Below are 25,832 nucleotides of genomic sequence, written 5' to 3' on the forward strand. Positions count from 1 at the left end.
TGTAGGCTAAAGCAGCCACACACGATACTTGAATGAATGGCCAGGGCTGTGCTCCAATATTTTAGTTACAAAATGTTTGCCAACCCCTGCTGACCAGTGAGTCATTCCTTCCCTTTGATTAACTTTTAAGATCGCTTTGCCTTTGATGTTTTGCAATGCCACTATGCTATGGCTAGGTGTGGATTTCCCTTTATTTTGTTTGTGCTTCCGGAGTCTGTCTTCTTTTTAAAAAGTCAATTCCGGAAAAATATTAGCCATTATCTTTTCAAATATTGCCTTTCTTACATTCTTTTCTTTTTCTTTTTAAGATTTTATTTATTCACTTGACAGAAGGAGAGAGCACAAGCAGGGGGAATGGGAGAGGGAGAAGCAGGCTCCCACGGAGCAAGGGTCCCAGGACCCTGGGATCACGACCTGAGCCACCCAGGCACCCCGTCTTTCTTACATTCTTTTTGGGACTCTTGTGTGTTTTATCTTTCATAATCCTTATTGTTCCTTCATATTTTCCTTCTATCTCTTTGGGCAGTACTTGATGAATTTTTTTTCAGTTCATTAATTCTCTTTTCGGCTATTTACCCTGTCCATTGTGGGTTTTGATTTTAGGGACTCTGTTTCTCATTTTTTAAAAAGTGACTTTTGGGAAAACTTTTTATGAAAGCTGAAGATAACTGGTAGGTATGTATTTATCAGAAATGCATACATGTTTGCTGAAAGATACAAATGTGGTCACAATGATACAAAGCTAGAAGCAATGCAGATATTCAACAGTAGAATGGATAAATTTTGATATATTCATACAATGGAAGTAATAAGAATATACAAAAGTGAAAATGAATAAATCATTGCTGTGCACAACTGCATGGAAGAATCTCATAAAAACACTACTGAATGAAAGAATCTAGACACCAAAGAGTATATATCATATGATTCATTAATACAGGTTCAAAGTAGGAAGACCAGATCTGTAGTAGAAGGAACATAACACAATTCTAAGATGGCCTGCAAGGTTCACTCCCACAGGTGTACATGCATTGCGTCATCCCCATCCCTTGACTGTGGGTAGGACTTGTGAATGACTTTATTTCTCTCTGTAATTAGGTTACATAAGGTCCCTCATCAGTTGAGTTCGGATAATTAATTAAACAGAAGAGTATACTGGGTGAACTTGACCTAATCAGATGAGCCCTTTCAAAGAGATTCTAGGCTCTCACTGTAGATTTGGAAGGTCGAGAAATTCTCCTGCTGGCCATAAAGAAGCAAGCGACCATTTTGTGAACTGCCTGGGGAGGTGATCATGGTACAAAGATTCAAGAGAGGCCTGAAGAAGGTGAGAATTATCCCTAGCCAACAGCCAGAAAAGTGACTTTAGTCCTACGACCACATGAAAAAGGACCCTGAGCCCCAGATGAGATCACAGCCATGACCAACACCTTTCCTACAGCCTGGTGAGATTCTAAGCAGTGAATCCAGCTCACTATACCCACACTGCTGACCCAGAGAAACTGTGAGACCTTAAATTTGTGCTAATAGCAGTAAAGTCAGAGCTGTTAGTTATGCAGAAATAAAAAACTAACACAAAAAGCCAAGCAATGGTTTCCCTTGGTGAGTGGGAGGTGGTGACCGGGAAGGAAATCTGGTGGAGCTTCTGGAATGCTGGTCATGTTCTATTTCTTGATTTGGGTGTAGTCTAAATGGATGTTGATTTCATAAAAATCCATCAAGCTAGACACCTAAGACATATACAATCTATAAATCTATGTTCCACCTCAATACAAAGTTTACATAAAAAGAAAAATGAAAACAGAATGGAGATAGGCATTGGTATTATTGTATTATTTTATATGCAAAGTAATTTTAGCATATGTATGAATCACATCCTACATCTACACATAGAATGATTTACATTTAGTCATAAAGGTTCCTAACATGGCTATATTTCTCTTAATCTCTTCCTGAGTCTTTTCAGTCCTGTCTAAATTTTTCTTTTTTCAGTCCTATCTTAATTTGTATTCCTTTTTCTTCCCAGTGTGAGAAAAAAAGAAAAAAAAAAGTAAAAGAACTATAACTTAATTTTGCAATGGAATATTATCACTCCTTTGTTTTAAAATACTGTTTGTTGTTTTTGTTCTTGTTCTTTTTCTTTTTTTTTTTTTTGGTAAGCACAAATTAACACTAATGCATTTCCATGTCTCTATTTCTCATTTTTAAAAGTCGACTTCAATTTGTTCTTTCCAGTTTCTTCTTGTATGAGCTTTTCTTTATGTTAATTCTTTAAACATGTCAAACATTCCACAATCTGAATATAACAATTCCACTGTTTATATACCTTAGGTGTCTGTTTTTTTTTTTTTTTCTGCTCTCATTGATTGTAGCTTCTTGGTGAGCAACGGTTTAGATAGTTTTAATGTTGACTTTTTCATGTTAATGTTCCTACCTCACATAAATGAATTAAATCCTACAACAGAGGGTAGCACAATCTATAATAGTAATAGATTATTACTATTTTTCTTTTCATTCAAGGTATGACAGTTTGTTTTGCTGCTTCCCTTGGGCTAAATGATGTGGTTTTACAGGTCCTCTTTCTTCCTGTATTTAACAGCTCTTTCTGAACACGAAGAGAGCTGGATCTGCACCTCTCCTCCTGAAGGCTCTGGGTCACAGTTCTGACCACCAGGACACAGCATCCACTTTTCACGCTAGCACTGCTCTCTCTTGTTTGCAGAATGCAGGTATTGCCCTGTCTTTAATCACTGTATTAGTGTGCTAGGGCCACTATGACAAATACCACAGGCCGGGTGGCTTCAACAACAGGAATTTATTTGCTCATAGTTCTGGAGGCTGAAGTCCAAGAGCAAGGCGTCAGCAGGTTGGGTTTCTTCTGCAGTCTCCCCGCTTGGCTTGCAGATGGCTGCCTTCTCAGTGAGTTTCATGTGGTTTGCTTCTGTGTGTGTGAGCATCCCTGGTGTCTCCCTATGTCCTAATCTCTTGTAAAGAGGCCAGTCAGATTGGATCAGGACCCACCCTGATGGCCTCCTTTAATCTTAGTTATCTCTTTGAGGCCCATCTTCAAATACACTCACCTTCTGAGGTTCTGGGGATTAGGACCTCAACATATGAATTTGGGGGGGACACAATTTAGTCCATTAACACTTATGCATGTGAAGTTTTGGGGTCATTTATGTAGCATTTCTATGTTTTTAATCTCCTATGTTGACAGTCGTCTTCTATGTGAATTTTAAAGTGTTTCAAATGTTATCTGAAAATATTCAAGACCCCATTCTCCAAAATTATAACTAAAGACCCGCAATAAAGTTCTAAGTTTTTTTAGACTTTTTTTTTTTTAATTGTAACATTTCAGATGACTATTTCTGGGAAGGGGAATATATTTACAGATATTAGATTCAAGTAAATACTAATTTTGACATCTTTACTGCTTAAAGCCATATAAGCAAATTGAAAGAAAGTGTTTGGGAGTCAGATGTGTCTGAGTGCTGCCATACTGGCTTTACCCTTTAACTACTGTGCTTCTTTGAACAAGTTATTTGACCTTTCTGAAATTCAAAGGAGGGTAATTCCACTCTTTCTGTGCATTGTCCTAAACATTAAATAAGAATGTGATTTAAAACAATAGTTCTAGGGGCGCCTGGGTGGCTCAGTCAGTTAAGTGTCTACCTTCAGCCTAGGTCATGATCTCGGGGTCCTGGGATCAAGCCCCGTGTCAGGCTCCCTGCTCCGTGGGAAGTCTGCTTCTCCCTCTCCCTCTGCTGCTCCCCCTGCTTGTGCTCTCTCTCTGTCAAATAAATAGATAGATCTTCAAAAACAAAAAAACAAAATAGTTCTAAAATTTGGTGTGCTACCTTAAGGAACACTAGGAAGCACGTTTTAAAAGATGCCATTTTTAGGTCTGTTCAGCAGAGGAGTCCACGGGTCTATGGTCGGGCTTAGGAATTTATAATCTTAAAAAGCTTCTGCAGTTGATTCTGGATGTAGCCCAATTAAAAATAAATTCTAGATTCCACTCACTCTGATCCTACACATATAGGCAAGAAGAAAACAGAAATATATGACAAAGGATAAAAGGTAGGAACAATCTGACCAGGGAGAAACATGGAGGCAGAAGGCATTCTAAATAATAGAAATAGAATGTAGACAATGAACAAGTGAAAGTGAATTTTAAAAAATTTTAAATGAAAACCTTTTTAAAATTATACAAGTCATACGTTATCATTGTGCAAATGCTAAGAGAGCAAGAGTCCCCCGTTCCCTCCTGCCATGTATCTTCTGAGACGTTCCAATGTTCACATACACACATACCCTCTCTGCTGGGTTTCAAAATTATACATACAGGATCATACTCTTTTGTAATTTGCTTTTTTCCCTCAATAGTACATTAGAAACACCTTCAGACCTGACTCATGTTTAGTGACTGGATACATCACTCATGTTCAGGTTTTATATGTAAAATGCAAATAATATATATTCTATATGCATCTACTAGCACTTATGCAACTATTTCTGTAGGCTTGATTACCTGGGGAAAAGGGAATGCAATGCCCTTCCCACCTTTTTCTATATAACCTGACAATTTCACTTGTTAACGAAGAAATGACTTCAGTTTCAAAATATGTGAAATACATTCAGTTTCTCTCTCTATATATATTCACATATATATTCAATATAATATATATATCAATATATAAAATCAGCATAATACACAGCACACACAGTAAGTTAGGACTTGGTAAACTTCAGGACTGAGAGGAGTTCTTGGCCTGCTTGCCTGGAAAGTGCAATAGTCCCTTGTAGACCTCTTGTTGTCATTGTTTTCAAAATTTCTTCTAGAATAAAAATTAAAAGGTAAAATCCAATTAAAATCATCTAGTGCAGAGTGTATGATCACTAAACAGTTTAATAAGATGATAAACGCAGACTATTTACAAATTCTACTTACCTGAGGAAACAATGTATACCAAGTAAATTTCTATTAAAATGGACTTCGGTCAAATGGGAGCACCTGCATTTGCAAGGTGTCGTGGAGAGCTCTAATCATACTGAACGCTTGCTTTGCAGTGGTGGCCTACTCTGGACTCAACAGAAACATTAATTACACTTGTCATTATAGCAAGTAATTAGTTTAGTTGCTTGGCTCCAATCCTGGCCTTTCTTTTGGGATGAAAAAAGTCAATGAAAGTAGGACAAACTGTACAGTGACATTAAACAGTGAAAGTAAATGAAATAGCTTATTTCCTTCAGGTATATTGAAAAAAGGAACACCTTCCCTTTTGTAAATAAGTGATACTAAAAAGACTGAATTAAGAAAATGGACTTACAAACAGAGCAAAACTTAGTAATCATTATGTGATTTGAGGGGCTAAGGATGTAAGGTATAAGATGAAAATCAAACTTGTGTACTGAAAGAGAAGAAAGATTTTGGTCAATTTTGTACGGAGTCATCTGAAAACCAATATCTAAAAATCCATACCATGAGCTAGCTTTCATAACAAAACTTCACATGAACTAAAGAGTACATAGCGGAATTGTCAAGGGCATGTAGACTACAATGTGGAGAGAAAATTCATAATATTCAGGGTGAGGTGTTAAAAGAAGAAATTACAGATTTTGTGTTTGAATATTATTTTATCAAATAGGGGAAAAACTGTCCTCTCCCTTTAAAAAAATACTACTTTCTAAAACCAGAAAAAACTGTATCTTAAAAATCTCTCTTCTTTCAATATGAATGTTATGCTTGTGTGAGCTGTTGTCAGTGATTATATTTACAGTATTTCAGGTTACTTTATAGTCTTTAACATTATTAACTTTTGATTTCAGCAAAGTAAGTGGTTAAAAGATAACTAGTCTGGATTACCTGGATTGTTTTCTTTAATGGTAACCAGATAGAATAATCCTCTTGGTGACAGAAGATCTGGAGCCAGTGGGAAGAATCGGTCCATGACTTCCCGACCATTTCTGCCACCAGCCCAAGCGGCTTCTACTCCATGACTTCCTACCTGTGACCATTTAAAAAAGACCGTTTTGTTTTGATTCAAGTTACATTTAGAATCACACACAGAATCTTCTTGACAAGTAACATTCATCAAACAAGTATATACTTTGTATTTTACTGCTGTCCAGGAGGCAGAAAAGTTGAATCTGTGCCCCACCATTTCCTAGCCCTATTATGACCTTATGGAAGTTTGTCATTTTTGTGAATTAGTTCCCTCCCTTATCTGTAAAATCAGAAAAACAATAGTTTTAACTGTTAAAGTAGAAAAATGGTAACAAATTAATTTTTTCCATTGCTAGGAATAACAGAGGAAATATATTTGAAGTTTGAAAACAGTGCTCTGCAAATATCAAGTGCTTAGTAAACGTTGTTACTATTTATGCAATGTTTATATTGATAGACATCGGTGATTCTTATACTTAACAATCAGAAAGAAACTAACAGGGAAATCTTGCATTATGAGAGATCTACTCTGCAGGAAGTTTGTTGAAACTACATGTCCTGCTGCATCTGGCTCTCTTCTAGATTTAAAGTATGAATTGTACAGACCTTTTTAAGGAACCTATTTAATATATAAAGGTTCACCAAAGCATTTTTCCCCATAACAATCTAATTCTATCGTAGAAACAAAACACATGAGAGTTCATACGGTACTAAAAATCTTTAGATTCTTATCACTGTATATCATTTTCAAAACTAAAGAATATTTTAAAGAAACCATTCAAAAACTAGTTTAACCCTAACAATTATTTTCCTTCTATATCCTTCAATGGTTTTGTCCATATTTTAGTTTAAAATAATGGTATACAATCATGCCTACTGCTTTTATTCATTTAAATGGTATATATTTCTCCATTAAATTTCTTTATACCTGTAACTATATACGTATATTATTTTATAAATAAGGGAAATACATTCATATACCTGCTTTTTAAAAAAATTGCACTTTCCCCTTTTACTGTTTTGCTTGTCTGCTCCTTCCCCATCTTACACACACACACGTTTTCTTCTTTTTTTGTCCATGTTTTACAAAGACAGGATTATATTCTATATTTTTACCCCATATCTTGCTTTTCTCACTCAACAATACCTTAAGATGAGCTCTTCATGTGATCAGGTGTGGTTCTGACTTACTCTTTTAATGGCTGCCTAATATTTTATTTTTTTTAAAGATTTTATTTATTTATTTGACAGAGAGAGAGAGTTAGTGAGAGCAGGAACACAAGCGGGGCTGTGGGAGAGGGAGAAGCAGGCTTCCTGCCGAGCAGGGAGCCCGATGCGGGGCTCGATCCCAGGACCCTGGGATCATGACCTGAGCCGAAGGCAGATACTTAACAACTGAGCCACCCGGGTGCCCCTGCCTAATATTTTATAATGGAAAAGTATCATATCTTATGTAGCTATTGATGAGCATCCAATGCATTCATTTACTTAAATTTTTTTGTATCTAATTTTTTAAAAACATTTATTTGTTTTAGAGAGAGCGAGCAAGGGAGCAGAGAAGGGGCAGAGGGAGAGAATATCCAAGCAGCCTCGTGCTGAGTGCAGAGTCCCATGTGGGGCTCGATCGCACAACACATTTAACATCAGGACCTGAGCCAAAACCAAGAGTCGGACACTTAACCAGCTGAGCCACCCAGGAGCCCCTTTTTGTATGTAATTTAAATTATTCTCATATCTATCATAAACTTTTCAATACAATTTTCCACAAAGTAAATTATATTAGGAAATTTATTAGTTCCTCTGTTTTCTGTCAAGACTTTCCTCCTAGAGACTTCCCTTTCCTGGCATTCCTAGAATTACTTTTCTGGGGCTCCTGTCTTCCTCTTCCTTGGTATACCCCCTTATTTTGGTGGAGCCCATTCTATGGATGTTTCATCAGGTAAAGTGGTCTGTGGAAAGAGCTCCTGGTGATAAGGCTGTCTTTCGTTATTCTCTTCCAGAATGGACTAGTACCCCTCTGTGCTAGACCTTGTTTATGTGCCTCCCCAGGGATGCTCAGCCAGGTTTATCTGCTTCCCCTTAAGGGAAGATTTCCAGGCACCAAGCACATTCTTACAGACCACAGAGGGAGGGTTTCCATCTTCACAGGGAGGAGTCACGTTTGGTCGTCTGTTTGCCTGCTACCTGAGCCTTGCTGTACCTGCTCTTGATCCTTCATAGCTCACGGGCACAAGCCAGAAGTACCTAACCTCATGTCTCTACATATACTAGTAAGTATAGCCACAATTTTTTATATGCACAGACTCCCATTATTTTTATATTATGTCTCCTGGATCTAACCTCTAAGTCTCTTATCTTTTGCCTGCATGATTTCCTTTTTTATCTTCATGCTCTGTGCACTGAAATCTTTCATCTGGTTTCCAGGACACTGATTCAGGTCTTGACAGAGACCAGATTCTCTTTTAATTCATTTCCTAGTGTTTTATTTTGTAAAACATGTTTTTAAGCTCAAGGAAATCTTCGTTGTCCTACACTTTGATTCTGCCGCCCAGCTAACTGCTTAGCTCATGGGAATTACAACAGTAGCTCTCGCTGTTGGGACTGTGAAAGAGCCAAGGTCCTGCCTCCTCCCAATCATCTCCATGTTCCAGCAGCTGTAAGGCTCAGGAGAAGCAACTATGGAGCTTAGTAGTGGGAATGTGGGAGAAAGGAAGCCCATACATGTCCCCATGTTCCCAGAATCTCCTCTTCATTCACTAGTCTTGCCAGAAGTTTGTAGACCTGATAGACCATGATTTACTTAACTACATCTCCTCTGTTACATATATAGGTTCATATTATTTGTCATCATAAATAAACATGCCATAAACATATTTTTGTGAATGTCAACTTTTATTCTGTTGAATGATTTTTTTTCTTTTAAGATTTATTTATTTATTTGTCAGAGAGAGACAGCGAGAGAGAGATAGCGCACAAGCAGGGGGAGTGGCAGGCAGAGGGAGAAGCAGGCTTCCCGCCGAGCAAGGAGCCTGATTTGGGACTCGATCCCAGAACCCTGGGATCATGACCCGAGCTGAAGGCAGAGGCTCAACCGACTGAGCTGTCCAGGGGTCCCTTAAATGATTTTCTTAAATTATATCTCAAGGACTGAAATTATTGGACTGAAACATTTTTATCACTCTTGATATTTATTCACATAGTCTTTCCTAAAGAGTTGTATTAAGTTGCATTGCCCTCAATCTCTGTTCACCTTATGACTTTCCTTTTCAAGTGAGTTCCTGTGTCAGAGGAGCAACAAGTTCTTAGTTGCTTAGCTGCCTTTAGTAGTAATAGCAGCTACAGAGACTTTTGCCATCTTAGTAGAGGAGAATGTAATGTTTATCAGCCTTGCCAGAGAATGATTCATCGATGAATAAAACAGGATCATGAATAATTCAAGGAAAACTAGCCTTAGTTTGTTATTAAACTTTGTCTGCCTTGACCATTCTCTCTTTAAACTGGGATATGATTTACCTCTTCATTATTGAGATTTTCCAAATCATATATTTCAAGATGTTTCTTTTCCCTACCTGAAATAAGAGCCACCCCCAAAACACCTGTGAAAGGAGGAAATCGTTGACTTTCAGAAAGAATTCCTATAAGGAATTTAAGGATGATTTAAAATAATGTTTTGCAAATTTGCCATTCATGGTAAAGGACACACACACATGCAAATTTAAACATATGGCCTGATTTTGATGGGAATTTTAAGGATGAATATGGGTCACTGTATTTCCATTAGTTTGAGATTCCTTTCCTACATCTACCAACATACTTAATTTTTGACAATTAGGAGTAATATCAGACCAGTTTGTGTTACTCAGCAGCTGACTAATGTCATATAATGAAATTCATTGGATTTTATAAAGAAAATAGCTGAAAATATTAATAATTAAATCTTGTTACATGTCTTACCTCTTCAGGTGGAGTCACTACATAGGGGGGATTAAAGACCAGAAGATCAACTTTTTCCTTCAATCTTGGTAGTAAGCCTTTGACCTAAATGTTTCAATAGTCAGAATTTTAAGCTGGACTCAGAATTAAAATAGATAAATAAATAAATCTTTAAAAAGACTTTCTTCCCATGTTTTTAGAGAACAATGTGTTAGAGGGCTAAAATTGTAGACAGAGATGGAGATAAATATTTTTACATTTTCATTCAGATATAGATTATATGCATTTACCTAAAAATAGGAAATTAAACTATTTAAGAGAATGAACATAAAATGCCCAAAAGCCTCTGCTTTTTGACAGCTCATATGTTTACACTCTGGGTTCACTTTTAGAAGGTTAAATAAGGAAGCAAGCTCTCCTATGTTCTATATCGATATACAGATACTTTAAAGCTAGTGCTCTAACTTAAACATTTATTTTCTATAACCAAGAGAAATGTTTTATGAGATGACAAAAAACATCAGAAGATACATACATGTGTATATATATTTATATATATTTATATTTGCTTTCTACTTTAATTATTCATAAATATACTGGCTGGAACAATTAGATATCAAAGAAAGGACTAAAAAAAGTAGAAGAGACACTGAAAATCTCAGTTGTTTGGCATTTTGTAAACCTTTAAACCACTGGGTGCAATTTTCTGTGGAGCCACAACAAAAATGTCTTTTTAAACAAAGTGCTTTTAGGGCACGATGCCATTTAAAGTATTCCTTTGATCCCTCTGATGACTGAATTACATACATACTCACAAAACCATGTCTGGTGGGCGCCTGGGTGGCTCAGTCGGTTAAGCGACTGCCTTCGGCTCAGGTCATGATCCTGGAGTCCCGGGATCGAGTCCCGCATTGGTCTCCCCGCTCAGCGGGGACTCTGCTTCTCCCTCCGACCCACCCCCCTTTCATGTGCTCTCTCTCTCTCTCATTCTTGCTCTCTCAAATAAATAAAAATCTTGAAAAACAAACAAACAAACAAACAAAAAAAAACCATGTCTGGTCATGTCACCCTGCACTGTCACAGGTACAGTAAAGTAAAAACACAACATCTGGATAGGTTTTCACCGCTAAAGCCATTTCCTTCAATTACCACATTGTACAGACTCTTGCCCATGAATTTTGAGGCTGTTTCTTTCTTTCTTTTTTTTTTTAAGATTTATTTATTTATTTGAGAGAGAGAGCAAGCGCATGTGTGCACATGCAGGAACGGGGTACAGGGAAAGGAAGCAGACTCCCCACTGAGCTCAGAGCCTGATGCGGGGCTCAATCCCACAAACCGTGAGATCATGACCTGAGTTGAAATCAAGAGTCGGACACCTAACCGACTGCGCTTAACTGACTGCGCCACCCAGGTGCCCCCTGAGGCTGTTTCTTGAGATGGAATAGCTGAAGTACTTCAAGGCAGGGTCCAAAGTGTTAGGTATTTCATTAACATTCTTATAATTCTCTCATATATGCACAGGGACCTACCATTATTTACTGAATATTTTTCATTAAATGGACCTTTTTCTGTTAAATAAGTTTGTTCTAAAGGGAAATCAGTATTACTTCCTGGAAATAGAAATGACTACAAGGATAAATATGATATAAATAAAAAAATGTTATGGTTATAGTTACTGCTGCCAGTCTGAGAGTGACCCAGGCCATCTGTCTCTTTGTTAAAGAGACATTTGCAGGGAAGCCTGGGTGGCTCAGTCGGTTAAGCATCTGCCTTCAGCTCAGGTCATGATCCCAGAGTCCTGGGATCAAGACCCGCATCAAGCCCCTCATTGAGCCCTGTATCGAGCCCCGCATCTGGGTCCCTGCTTGAGCCTGCTTGTCCCTCTCCCTCTCCTTCTATCCTGCTCGTGCTCTCTCACAGCCTCTGTCTCTCAAATAAATAAATAAATAAATAAATAAATAAATAAATAAATAAATAAATAAAATCTTTAAGAGAAAAAAAAAGCGAGACATTTGCAAGTGTTTAAAAGGTGTTAAAACTGAGACCTTCTCCCAGATGTAATCAAAATGGCTAAAGGAGAATTAGAGAGGAAAGAGCTTTTATGTGATTCAAAGTTATTTAATACTCAGTCATACCATCTCAGTACTGGGCACCTCACTGGGCTATTTACACACAGTGTGAAACACCGCCTTACAACTTCCATTTTATCCAGGTTTCTAAAAGCAATTCTATGTTTGTCATTGTAATAAGCCTGTTAACTATACAGTTCAAAGAAAATACACGAATAGCATCTTTGAGGAGATATTACAGAGGTAACTTTTCTTTCCCTATTTATTTAAAAAGTGAAGAATAACATTTTTGAGGGAAGTGATTCAGGTATACCCTTGTCTGCAAGTAGGAAGGTGACTAGTGAATCTGCTGTTCCTTTCAGTAGTGATACTGCAGTGAGGAAATACATTTGAAATAACCAAAAGCTTTATTTTCAATTACATAAAGAAATTAAGTTTCTCACATTGTTAAAAAAAAAAAAAAAGCCCAGAAGGTAATTTTCCAGAAATGTTGAGTAAGGAAACTAGAAAAGAATTTGCTTTGTAATTGTTTATAATGGCTCTGAGGTACTATATACTAATAATCATTGCAGTACTGGATTTTAAATAAAGGAAAAAATGGATATTAAAACATGGAAAATGATGTAGTTTACAAAGAAAATGGATTTAAATAAGGAAGTCACGGTAGGCTGGATATAAGGTCTAATCACACACATCTCTCACCCATCCATATTCAGCTTTTGGGTGATCTTAGAGCATTAGAACAGATCCAAGAATTGGGAAGTAAGCAAAAAAGGCCTCTGGCAAGAAGTTTTAAATCCATATAGCAAAATGTACTTTATTCATATGAGAGGCTCTTTTTCAGAGCCCCTGAACTCTTAATTTTTTTTTTTTTTTTTTAAAGGAACACAAGCAGGGGGAGTGGGAGAGGGAGAAGCAGGCTCTCCACTGAGCAGGGAGCCTGATGGGGGGCTCGATCCCAGGACCCTGGGATCATGACCTGAGCCGAAGGCAGACGCCTAACGACTGAGCCACCCAGTCACCCCGAACTCTTAGTTTAAATCCAAGTTTAACTAAATCACTTGTTCGGTATTCTAGCACAGAGCACATGGAAAGAGAGAGTGAAAATGCCACCAACAGGTAATAGTAAAATAAGACAACATAAAGCAAGTGAAGAGAGAGACAAAGAGGAGAAGAAATAAAAACTCAAAATCACTGCAGGCTCTAGCTACTCAGTGTAAAGACACAAAGCCCTGAATAAGCCTCATTATCACACCTAGCACAGAACAGCAACTAAGGTTCATATTAATGACCCTGAATCAATCAAAGGTAAAGTTATGTTTAGTTTTAGGAATATAAGGAAAGGCATATGACATATCTGAAAAACGTCTTTTTTCTAAAACTAAAAAAGAAGCAAAATAAAAGGTACTACTTTGTAAACAGGTAAGCTTAGTTATCTAGAACAATGACTTTGTATCACGGCTGTGATAATCTATGCTCAGTGTTCTGAATATAAACAAAAAGAGAGTTCTGTAAGTGGATCATAATACCTATGCTAACCCTTACTTCCTTCTTTCTTTGTCAGTACTCAGTGTCACCATCACCGGGAACCACTGAAACAGCTGACTCTGGCATGGACTACCATGAGCTGTGAGACCCCTAGATTTAGATTCCCATGGTCTGGGCTTAAATTCTGTATTTAACACTTTATTAGTTATGTGACTTTAAAAAATGAACCTCACCTCAGTTTCTACCTCTGTTAAAAAAAAGATATTCTGAATTTCTTGTATCTCTAAAGTTTTATCATTATATCAAAAACATATATTTAACACTAATCATGGACACATTAAAGAAACAAGTTAAAATTTTAAAGGGCAAAACCACCACAGTGATCCCATGTAAATCACCTGAGTACCTTTTTTTTTTTTTTTTAAAGATTTTATTTATTTGAGAGAGAGAGAGAGCACATGAGAGGGAAGAGGGTCAGAGGGAGAAGCAGACTCCCTACTGAGCAGGGAGCCCGATGCAGGACTCGATCCCGGGACTCCAGGATCATGACCTGAGCCGAAGGCAGTCGCTTAACCAACTGAGCCACCCAGGCGCCCCCTGAGTATCTTTCTTGATAATCTAGTTTTTAATAGCAGTCACAAGTTCTAATAGGTAAGAATTTTTTACATATTTGGCTTAATTCCTTCCAAGCTGAAAAGTCATTTGTGAATTTAAAAAAGCAGAAAAGCTAAATACTCTTACCACTGTAAGAATAATACAGGTCAAGAAGCACAGAAAGCGTTTTTCTTATCCCTACCTGGTACATGCTGTTATGATTTTTTGCTTACAAAAAAGCACTTATAACAACAAAAATCCAAAATTATCCACGTTTTACTAATTAAAATATTAAAGGAAAACTGCAACTGGAAAATATATGTGTAACTTAAAATAAAACGATGGTTCTGTAATTATGATGTGTCGTTTTCACCTGCCCAGGCCTCATTCCCCTTTCTTCCGATTTTACCTCCTTGATCTCTATTGGGTAAGCTCTATCTCCTCTCATTCTCAATCCATGTGGCTTGGGTAGGGCTTATCCCAATGCAGCTGCTGGGGTGGGACTATGACTCAGGCCTAAACCAGTCATCTCCATATTTCGATCCCCTTTGGCCATAGTGAAAGACTGAGAGATGGTATATGATCTAAGATGATCCAAGCAATACTCATTCTGGGGCTTGTTAGACTAACTGAATAGAAAGAGTTTCTTTCCACGGAGGGGTGAGGGAGGTGTTTGCTGAGAAATAAGATACAGACATGCAAGTATCTTCTTACCATGAAGGGAGACTACCCAGAAATAGAGCCAATAGAGAAGTTCAGAGCTAAGAAAAAGATGCCTATCATATCATTTGAGTTCCTGGAGCCAGCTGTGCCTGAAGCCACACTCTCTTTACTTAAGCCAGTGTGAACTGGATTCTCTGTCACTTCTGACCAAAAGATGACTGATCCTTCCAAGACAGTAGAAATTCCCTTTGAATATTGGACAAGATGAATTACAACAGTCAAGAATTTACTTTGTAAATTATGGGGTATACTATTTAGTGGATTAAAAGTTAATTAATTAATCACCCAAGCTTCTTTGACCTAACCATCTTAACCTTAACTTATTTGAAAAGGAAATTAACTATTATTGGACAAGGATGAACAGCTCACCAAGTCTGTAATTACTGGTTGAATGTGGACTTTGTTACAGTGTGCTGTCTCCAGAGTGCAAGCTGCTGCCTCAGGGTTGATGTCAGTGCACCTAGAGACAGAAAAGAAAGAAAACTATATCTTACGACCATGAGGCAAACCTATTACTGAAAAATTAAAAAACGTTCCGCTGCTTTTATACAAAGCAGATTTAGAAAAAAATTAAAATGCTTTAATAATGGTGAAGGAAAAAAAACAAAGATTTGTCATATGAATGAAAAAGAATGTTATATTGATAAAATGTGCAAGAGTAGAAAATATACATACATGCATACACATCTGAAGGCATTTACTAAATTATGAGTCCAATGATTACTATGCCACCACAAAAATGAAATTTAAAAGGAATTTTTGAAAAATAGTCATGATACCATATTAAATGAAAAACATAGGAAATGGGGAAAAAAAAGAAACACACTTGGACCACATGTGGTAGAACCGGAAGTGACTTTTATTTTCTTCTTTAAACTTTCCATATTCTCAAATTTTCTTAAAAAATTTAAGTAACTTCCAATTTTTTCTGGTAATCAGACTATTTACCTAAAAAATTTCAAATTTAGAAATACCCTAAAATTATTTTGTTGCTTCTATAATTATGTAGTATGATGGAAGTTTTGGACATGTAGTTATAATTTTTAGGGAAGAATAATTCACAATCTGAGTCCTTATTACACTTAAGTAGACCCTTTCAGGTATATATTATTTATTTACAAAAATGATTTCATTAGAGCAGTCATACCCCTAGTGAATTTCTTAGTGGAAGATATGGATGAATTTGATATACTTACACTTACATGTACAAAGCTTGAGGACCTATCATAGAGGCTAGGAATGCAGATACCACTCCAGACCCTGACCCTACTTCAAGGCATATTTCCACTCTAAAAAAAGCAAAATAAAATAAATATAAGTATAGTAGGATAAAAATATACATCCCAGAAAATGACTCTCAATCTCCTTTTAATATGTATTTTTCCAGCATCCCTTGTCCACAAATATATGGAAATATAAAAGAAATTTATAAACACACTAATTTCTGACAACCACTTTGTGCTCATTTAATTGTTTCACTCAAAATTGTTTGGAGTTTGTAATTTAAGTCCATAAAATAAATGGCTTTCAATTAATTTCTATAAAACATTACATAAAAATTATGGAATAAGGTTGAGGGTTGAAAATATTATTTATAGGAAAAACATCAACCCTTCTCACAAGAAGCTCCTAGTTTAGTATTTCCCCCAAATGATAGGGTTAGTAGTATTACATTATTTATTTATGAAAGATGTTTCCTCTATCATTTAAAAGTACAGAACATTCACAAATCCATTAGCATATCCTAGGGAAAAAAATTCCTTTCTCTTAATAGATTTAGAGCAGCAAAGAAATTCCTTATTTGTACAGCTGTACACTGAACTGGGAAAATATCAGAGTATCTGATCTTAGAATATTAGTAGTAACTTTAACATGCTTTTGAATAAATTCTTCATTATACCGTATTTATCTTTCAATTAAATTTATTTCCCTGCCTATAACCTACATATGCATGGAAAGCGCCAATTATTTCTATCACAGAAATGGGTTTGATGGGATTTGGGAGGTCTCTCCAGCAACTAACTCCTCAAACAACTATCCAACTACAAACTCTAGCAGCTTCTAACTTTTGGAACCAGTCCACATTATCTGACAAAACTTTATTCTGTGGGAAGTTCTGTTGATTATTTGAAAATAACTATCATGCTTTCATAAACAGAATTCCAAGACCAGAAAGAATCTGACTTCACAACAAAATCAGCTCCTTTCACAGCATACTTTGCAATGCAATTTGTGCTTGTAAATCTTTCGGGAATATCTTGAGACTAAAAGACAAATCATAAAAATCAGTACTGTACCATTCTATATTCCAGTAAATCCCAAAGTTCCATCGTTTACAATGGAAAGCTAGTTTAATAAGAGTTGGGGCATTTTATATATGGAAAAATCTGACCAGGTTTAAGAGAGATAAACAAACAAAATAGAGAAATATAGATCTCTGAAGTCTGACAGCTGTTTCATCTTGAGAAAACCAATTTCAAGTCCTGATCTTTAAATAAATCTAATTACTCAAATTCCTTTCATTAAAAAAAAATTACAATGACTTTTCATGTCATTTAAAATTTATGGGCGCACTTGAACAAGTCAATTTTATTATTTACAAAGTGCTCGGGAAAATTCCATAGGCTGCTATGTAGCTATTTAAATTTTTAAGTTAAATGAAAAATTACGTTCTGTGTCGTGCACTAGCCACATTTCAAGGGCTCCGTAGCCACACACGGCTAAGCGGATATTGGTACAGGGCAGAGAACGCTGTTCAGTGGGTTTAAAAATACTTCTCCACGCCTGGATCTCACCACCTCATTTCATTTTTGTGCCCTTCCGTTGCTACAGGGTGCTTTTGTGTACGGAGTAAATTAAATACGACGCAGCTTTTAATATTTACTAAAAATTTTAATATTAATAAGCAATATTTTCGTAATATTCGGTTTTTGAACGTGTTATAATATCGCTGCTCGCGGGGGCTTGCGTTCTTCAGACTAACAGCTGAAAGGAAAAGATACACGCCGGCGTGGAAAGGAGCTAAGGAGCTCCTGCGACCAAAACAACACCTTGGCAAAAGTAGGTAGCTCCCTGGCCCGCTCATTACAGGTAACTACAGGAAAATCGTCTGCAACGGCATTCTGGTGTCAGTGTTCGCCGAGTACGCTGACACCGCCCCAGGGCAGACAGCATCCCTCCTTTCCCTGGCTCTCCTTCGCCGCCGCCTCTCCAGGACGCCCGAGCCCTCTCCCGCGGGGACCCTCGCCCTCCTCGCACCCCCTCAGCTCGGCCGCTGCTGCCTCGAGTGCGTCCAGCAGCAGGAACGTATCCTCCGCGGGCTCGTACACATTGCTGAAGGCGCCGCGGCCCACGTGTCCGTGCCGCGGTGTGGGGAAGCTCGGAGACGCCATCTTCCCTCTCTCCGTCCCACGCGCAGGCGCCAAAATTGCGCGTGCGCAGGCCCGGCGGTGGGGTGCGGAGCGCCGGATGCGGAGAGAGGAGTCCGGGCTTGTTATTTCTAACAGTTTGCCAGTAAATGCTCTTGGAATTTCTAAGTAACCAGCTTTATAATCTGCAACTGCTGACATTTGCTTTCTTATTTCGAATATTTAAATTTATTTCATTTTGTAGATTAGCACTTGATGCAGGGCGTCCTCGACTGTTTTTGACTAGGGAGTGTTTTTATTTCTCTATTATACATTTAAGTTTTCTTCTGTTTCTTGTTTGCAAAGAATTGAAAAAAATATATAATGGTTACTAAATTTTACTTTTGTTTTTACATCAACTGAACTTTAAGCTTTGAGCTTTAAGATTTTTTTCTCATTTAATTTTTTTCTGTAGTATATTATAAAAATTACCTTCCTGTTGTTAAATCATGAGGGCACTCTTTTTTAAACTCTAGCAAGATGATTTTTCTTTTAATATCCTGCTGAATTGGAATGCTCATAATTTAGCTTTGTTTTGATTATGCTATCCTCACAGGATGAGTTAGGACATTGTTTCTGGAACATTTGGTAGAACTCACCCATAAAATTGGATGGATTTAGTGCTTTTCTTAAGTGGATGGTTCTCTGCTGTTTGGGCGCATCTTCTATAGGTTTTTAGACTATTCAGGCATTTGCATTCTTTTTAAGTCAATTTTTGAAATTTCCCAATGAAACATTTTTACATCTAGTTTTTAAAATTTGGGTAATAAAAATACAGAAAAGTACTCAGATTCCATTTTTTAAAACCCTGAGTACTTACCACCCAGAATTGACAATAGCACTTTCTCATATTTCCTTAAGAGTTTTTATTTTATTTTTAAAATACATATTATATTATATATTATTATTTAAAATGTATGTTAAATATAATATATTTATTATAGGGAATTAGCTCACATGATCATGGAGACTCACAAACCCAAAATCTGCGGAGCCGATTTCCCATCCTTAAAAGAGTTTTTAAATAGATGAACTAACATATTACAGATGAAGTCTGCATTCGCCTTCAGTTCCATTTTGTAAACCTCTCTCCAACCAGATTTCTCTCATGAATTTAGCATGTATCCTGCCAATAGATGTTTTTATGCTTTTACATTCAGATATTCATGAGCAGTGTATGGTTAGTGTGTCTTCAAATTTGTTTCAGTGGTAATAGGTTGGACAAACTGTTCTTCCCATTTCTTTTTCACTGAAAATTTTCACTCTGTGTTTTCATGTATATAAAGTTAGTTTATTCCTTTTCATTGCCAGATAGTATTATATGAAAATATAAAATATCCTATCCGGAATGGATAAATATCTATTGGTAAGCATTTAATCCTCTCCAGATTTTCACTATTATAAACAATACTGTAATTAACTTTCTCAAACATGGTTTTTTCTGATCCTTCTGAAACAAAAGTTTCCTGGGATTCAAGCCAGAATGGATTAGCATGTTGTATACACATTTTCATTATTACTAAACATTTTCGAATTTCCAAATTTCTTTCCAAAGTAATTGTGCTTGGTTGGTGGCAGACTTAATATTTGATTTAATATTATTAGACTTATTTTTAAAATTTATTTTAAATTAAATTGGCCTGATTGTGGTTGAGTTTAGGCATGTGTTCATATGATCTTCATTTGAATTTCTTCCTTTGTGAACTGTCTGTTCATTTTTGCCTATTTTTTCCTTTTTAATTTTGTTTTTATTTTCATCAAAGTTGATACGTGCATAATTTAATAGGCCAAATAGTGCTACATGAGTTATTATGAAAAACAGTCCAGTCTAGTACACCAGCATCTAATTTCTCATGTCTCATTCTCCAGAGATGACCATTTTCAACTTTTAGCTGTTTCTTTGGCCATTTATCCATATATCTATGTACTAAGCTTATAATGATACTACTTCATTTCTCAATTTTCACATTATCTGTTGAATTCCCATGATAGAAGGTAAAGTTCACGTGATAGAAGGCAAGAAGTTGATTCTCCTGCTGCCAGTAAACAAATGTAATTGCCAGGCCCCCTCTCCCTATCTTCCCAATATGGTTATATTGTGATTGAGTGATTGATTTTTACATTATTCTGCCTATAGAAATGCTACTTGGAACTGATTTCTCTATTATACCTGTTACTTTTCTTCCTTGCACAACTTTTTGCTTTTTCTTGAAGTTAATAATCATCTGGTGTATTACTTTCCTAGGGTTGCCATAACAAATTACCACAAACTGGATGGCTTAAAACAACAGAAATTTATCCTCTCAATTCTGGAGGACAGAAGTGTGAAATCAAGGTGGTGGCAGGGCCATGCTCCCTTATGAAGGCTCTAGGGAAGAATCCTTCCTTGCCTCTTCTAGCCTCTGGTGGTTGGCAGCAATCCCTGGCCTTCCTTGGCTTGCAGCAGCAGCATAACTCCCATTTCTGCCCTGGTCTTCATGTGGACTTCTTTCCCAAGTGTCTTTTCTTTCTCCAAACCTCTTTCCTTATAAGGACACCAGTCATGGGGCTTGGGGCCCACCCTAATCCAGTATAACCTCATTTTTTTTTTTTTAAGATTTTATTTATTTGACAGAGAGAGACAGTGAGAGAGGGAACACAAGCAGGAGGAGTGGGAGAGGGAGAAGCAGGCTCCCCACCAAGCAGGGAGCCCGATGCAGGGCTCGATCCCAGGACTCTGGGATCATGACCTGAGCTGAAGGCAGACGCTTAACGACTGAGCCCCCCAGTCACCCCTAACCTCATTTTAACTTGATTACATTTGCAAAACAGTCTCTCTCTCTCTCTCTCTCTCTCACACACACACACACACACACACACACACACACACACACACACGCATGGGGTGGGGTGGGGAGAGTTTAGGATTTCAGCATATCTTTTTTGGGGAATGTAATTGAACTCCCAACACCTAGTAATAACTGCTCTTTCATTTGCATAGTTTTCCATATAACACAGTTCAGCCTCAAAGTCTTTTCTAGTTGTTTACCCCCTGCCTGCCCTCTACTCCATCCCAATACATTTAAAGACATTGAGCATTCTGGGTATTTCTGTCTAATCTATTTAGGCACCAATATATGTCTCTGGGATTCATCCCTGGGTTCTGTTTCTTCAGCTCTATCCTCAGTCTAGCCCTTGCTCTGGTACCAGGATGGCTGCATCTTACAGCTTCATACCATAAATTCAGTGGCAGAGGTCTTTTTCAGTTGCTTGCACTAAAGTCCTATCATTTACTCCTTCTTATTGGCCCCAAATGGGTTCTGTGCTAGTGCCTGAATTGATCCTGTGGCCAGGTAGATGATGAAGTGATTTCCTCACACCTGTCTTGGGGCCTGGAGGGAGACCTCATCACCACCAGATAGCCAGAATGGTACTCCAAGAGCAAAATCATGGTGCTGATATGGGTGCTGGGCAAAAACACAAAATGCATACTATATGGAAGTGTCTCACAAATGGTTGGTGATTACTTCCCTCTGGCTTGCTATTGCCTTTTTGTTTTGTTTACAATATTTTTTACTATGAAGATATTTAAAAATGATTAAGTCTGTTTTGGGGGTTTCTTATTTTTGTGCTGTGCTTAGAAAATGCTCTCAAAAAAAGTTTATTTTCTGGTTTCAAAGTATAGACTTCACTATATTAATTGGATCTACCTCATTAACTAGGTCGTTAGATCTTTTTTTTTAAGACTTTATTTATTCATTTGTTAGAGACACAAACGGGGAGCTGCAGGCAGAGGGAGAAGCTGACCCCCACTGAGCAAGGAGTCTGATGCAGGACTCGATCCCAGGACCCTTGGATCATGACCTGAGCCAAAGGCAGATGCTTAACTAACTGAGCCACCCAAGCTTCCCCATGCAAGTCACTTTCTTAATATATATATTATATATTTTTAATATATATTTATATATATTTATATATAATATATATTTGTATATATCTTATATATTTTACTTTTCATCTTGTTGAATACTTGGTGGACTTTTTCAATATGATCAGTATCTTTCATCAATTCTGGGAAATCTATTTATATGTTCTTTGATTTTTTTCCTTCCCTTCCATTCTCTGTTTTTTTTTTAAATTTTTTTAAATTTCTTTTTTTTATTTTATTATGTCATGTTAGTCACCATTCTCTGTTCTTGTCTGCTGAAATTCCAATCATAGAGATGGAGACACACTAGATGTCTTCAGGTCTTTTTGTTTTTATTCCTTCTGTCTGCCTTAGATTGGGCTACCTGGAAACGGATGCTGAGTTGGAGATCTGCAGACAGAAGGCTTATTGCTAAAGTTCTCTAGGAGACAATATCTGGGAGGGAAAGATAAGGAGGGTAGGGTAGAGGGAGAAGTTGAGCTGTGTTGCAGTTGTAACAAAGGCCTCAGATGGCTGTTCAGGGAGTTTTGGGGCTGGGATGACCCTTCAGATTGTCCTGAATCCAAGCAAGAGGATCTGTGTGCCTTTGAGGAAAGGACATCAATTTGGGCAAAGCAATTCTCTTTCCCGAGGTTAATTCCTGGAGAGAGACTTGGCTGTGAGCTACCAGCAGCCAACAGGTGGCAGAATGAGTGGGTCCCTGGCAGGGATCTGGGTGGTGGACCACAGCCCCCATATACCATCTCTCATTCTGAGTGTAATTTAGGTTTCCAGCTAGCATAACCGCTCTTCAGTTGAAAATATTCTGCTTTTTGCCTTATCTATTGAGATTTTTATTTGGTAATCATTTTCTTTTTAAAAGATTTTTTTAAAGAATTTATTTATTTGTCAGAGAGAGAGAGAGAGAGAGAGAGAGCACAAGCAGGGGGAGCGGCAGGCAGAGGGAGAAGCAGGCTTCCCGCTGAGCAGGGAGCCCGATGCGGGACTCAATCCCAGGACCCCAGGATCATGACCTGAGCTGAAGGCAGATGCTTAACTGACTGAGCCACCCAGGTGTCCCGCATTTTCTTTTTTCTAATCCAGGGTTCTTAAAAATAATCTTTTGTTTCATGGATGCAATATCCATTATCTTCCCTCTGAGGTTTTCAATTATACTATTTTCAAAGTTTCCATTTGTTTGCTGTATACATTCTCATTTGGTGACGTTTCCTTTGTTCATTAGCTTGTATGTTACTCTTTCATGGTGTTTGCTTACTTTAGGTGTTTACTTTCTGCTTGCATGGCTATCTTTGTAGTTGAGGTTGGGTCAGCCTGCATATGAAGGTAGTATGTACACCACAGTCAGCCACCGGGATTGTAGAAGAGGGGGTGTTTAGCTGCCAGACAGGGCATCCCAGTAAGCTTCTCTTAGGGAAGTAGAGCTCCCTCCTCCTCCTGAGCTTGACCTCTGGCCCCACATTTACACCCAATGTTCCAGCCTATCTGTTCTCTACTCCAGGTGGGAGGTGATGAAATCAGCCATCCTGGTGGTTGCTCCAGGATTCCTTCCAATAACTTTTGTCCACAGCCTCGACATTTGGAGTTCTAGAATTGCTCCTGGCTTTCCTTTGACAATTATATGCTTTCTACTCTTTTTTCAGGATGGGTGGGACAGTGTAGCACCTCACTATCCTTTCCATCTTTCTTCTAATATGCCTTTCTGAAATACTGAGGCTGGAACCCTCAAAACTACATTTTTTTTTTTTTTAACATTCCCTTGAAGCTCTCATTTTGGATGTATGTGATTTAGGTTCCACCGATCATTTACAGCAAATGAGTTTTAGAAGGCACAAGTGGAACAGTGAAGTAGAGGCTGATTTCAGTTGTCTCTGTTATTTCTGCTGGCAAGCCGAATTGTAGGGGAGCTTGATTTTTCTGCTACAGTGGTGGCAGGGGTCTCAGCATTAGGGCTCTAGTTTCATCGGTGTTGAGAGGCAGGGCACATCTTTATTTTGCTGCTGTGGATGGTGGTATAGGTGGCCTGGGTCTGGAGCCAGCAGCTGCAGCTAATTCCTTTTGGCAGGGCCAGAAGCTCAGTTCTATAATGTGGCTTTAAGATGTATTCCCGGAAGTTCAGCCCAGAGCTGATCTTCTTCAGACCTCCCAACCACTATGGTACCCATTAGATATCCTGCAATAAATTCCTCTTCACTTACCCAAACTAGAGTGGATTTTGTATGCAGTAAAACCCTCACTCATACACGGGGGTTCCTGGCATTTTCTTTCTTTCTTTTCTTTTCTTTCTTCCCTTCCTTCTTTCTTTTCTTTTCTTTTCTTTCTTTCTTTCTTCCTTCCTTCCTTCCTTCCTTCCTTCCTTCCTTCCTTCCTTCCTTTCTTTTTCTTTCTTTCTTTCTTTCTTTCTTTCTTTTCTTTTCTTTTCTTTTCTTTTCTTTTCAGATTTTATTTATTTATTAGAGAGAGAGAGAGAAAGCACAAGCAGCGGGAGTGGCAGGCAGAGGGAGAGGCAGACTCCTCACTGAGCAAGGAGCCCGATGCGGGACTCGATCCCAGGACCCTGGCATCATGACCTGAGCTGAAGGCAGATGCTCAACCAACTGAGCCACCCAGGCGTCCCAATTCCTGGCATTTTCTGGTATATTACCGTACTGCTTTCTTATTTCAGAGGTGTTTCAGATTTGTTATTTTAGGGGTGTTGCTAGTGGTTTTCGTGGTATGGCAATAGGATCAAATGCTTAGGCATTTTGATTTCATCTTTCTAGTGAGAATTCATTTTTCTCAGGGACAACAGAGTTTAATATCATACTGTAACAAGAGATATGTTTACTCTTAAAAAGGATTTGGTCCAAGTTTCTTGAAATATAAGAGATAATATCCTTCTTTTATTTTTTTGGCAAGTTATTTAGCAGGTTCTTATCCTACCTAAGCCTGGGTGCATTTTAACAGAAACTGCAAGTTGCAGCTGGTGCTCTCCACGAATCCAAGACTGGCACCAATCTTGATTAGATTCCAAGTCTCTTCTTGATATAAGGGGACTCTCTAGGAGATTTCAGTTAATTCCACCATAGTTTAGTAGTTAATGAAATAATTTATGAGCCTAACATAGTTCATTTTCAGTGCATCTTTAAAAATGAGTCTAAATTTTTACAACCAAAGAACTATTTCTAAATATTTTTTTTGTTTCCGTAAAGCACCTGTCCTTCAAGTTTGATCATTACACTTAAAACACTAGGACACAAGCTGGGAGAAAGTATTTGCAAAAGACACATCTGATAAAGGACTGTTATCCAACATTTACAAAGAACTCTCAAAACTCAACAAGAAGAAAAAAAAAACATTAAAAGATTTGACAAAAGATCTGGACACCTCACCAAAGAAATGATACAGATTGCAAATAAGCTTATGAAAATATGCTCAACATTATATGTCATTAGGAAATCTCAAATTAAAACAATATGATACAACTGTATACCTATTAGAATGGCCAAAATCCAAAAACACGGACAACACCAAATGTTGGTAAGGATGTGGAGCAATCGGAACTCTCACAGACTGCTTTGGAAATGCAAAATGGGATAGCCATTTTGGAAGACAGTTTGGTGGTTTCTTAGAAAATTAAACATACTCTTACCATACAACCCATTAATTATGCTCCTTGGTATTTACCTAAATGAGTTGAAAACTTATGTCCACACAAAAACCTGCACAAAGATGTTTGTAGCAGCTTTATTCATAATTGCCCAAACTTGGAAGCAGCCAAGTTATTT

At 37.6% G+C, this 25,832-nt stretch overlaps 1 protein-coding gene across 3 annotated transcripts; it reads right to left on the reverse strand.

Moving 5' to 3' along the window:
* Window positions 1-850: 850 nt before the first annotated feature.
* Window positions 851-18,158, reverse strand: HEMK2 (HemK methyltransferase 2, ETF1 glutamine and histone H4 lysine). 3 transcript variants are annotated; one of them, XM_028113990.2, is made up of 6 exons: window positions 18,082-18,158; window positions 15,957-16,043; window positions 15,124-15,214; window positions 9,902-9,985; window positions 5,867-6,008; window positions 851-4,838 (listed from the first exon to the last, which is right to left on the reverse strand). In XM_028113990.2, the coding sequence occupies exons 1-6, from the start codon at window positions 18,144-18,146 to the stop codon at window positions 4,732-4,734; spliced, it is 576 nt and encodes a 191-aa protein (XP_027969791.1). In that variant the 5' UTR covers window positions 18,147-18,158; the 3' UTR covers window positions 851-4,731. The 3 variants fall into 3 exon arrangements, with proteins under 3 accessions (XP_027969791.1, XP_027969785.1, XP_027969798.1); XM_028113984.2 differs by having other exon boundaries at window positions 18,013-18,158; XM_028113997.2 differs by lacking the exon at window positions 9,902-9,985 and having other exon boundaries at window positions 18,013-18,158.
* Between the last annotated feature and the right edge of the window lie 7,674 nt (window positions 18,159-25,832).

The sequence above is a fragment of the Eumetopias jubatus genome, unplaced genomic scaffold, assembly GCF_037043125.1.
Source record: "Eumetopias jubatus isolate StellerSeaLion01/CBP00866 unplaced genomic scaffold, mEumJub1_p1.0 scaffold_1, whole genome shotgun sequence".
NCBI lineage: Eukaryota > Metazoa > Chordata > Mammalia > Carnivora > Otariidae > Eumetopias > Eumetopias jubatus.

Excerpts from the sequence above, each read along its gene's own strand:
- HEMK2 (XM_028113984.2), bottom strand. The coding sequence starts at position 18,146 with ATGGCGTCTCCGAGCTTCCCCACACCGCGGCACGGACACGTGGGCCGC. Across the intron at positions 16,044-18,012 it reads GCAGCGGCCGAGCTGAGGGG|AGTGGAAATATGCCTTGAAG; the intron begins GTGCGAGGAGGG and ends TGCTTTTTTTAG. Across the intron at positions 15,215-15,956 it reads GGTCCTCAAGCTTTGTACAT|GTGCACTGACATCAACCCTG; the intron begins GTAAGTGTAAGT and ends TTCTGTCTCTAG.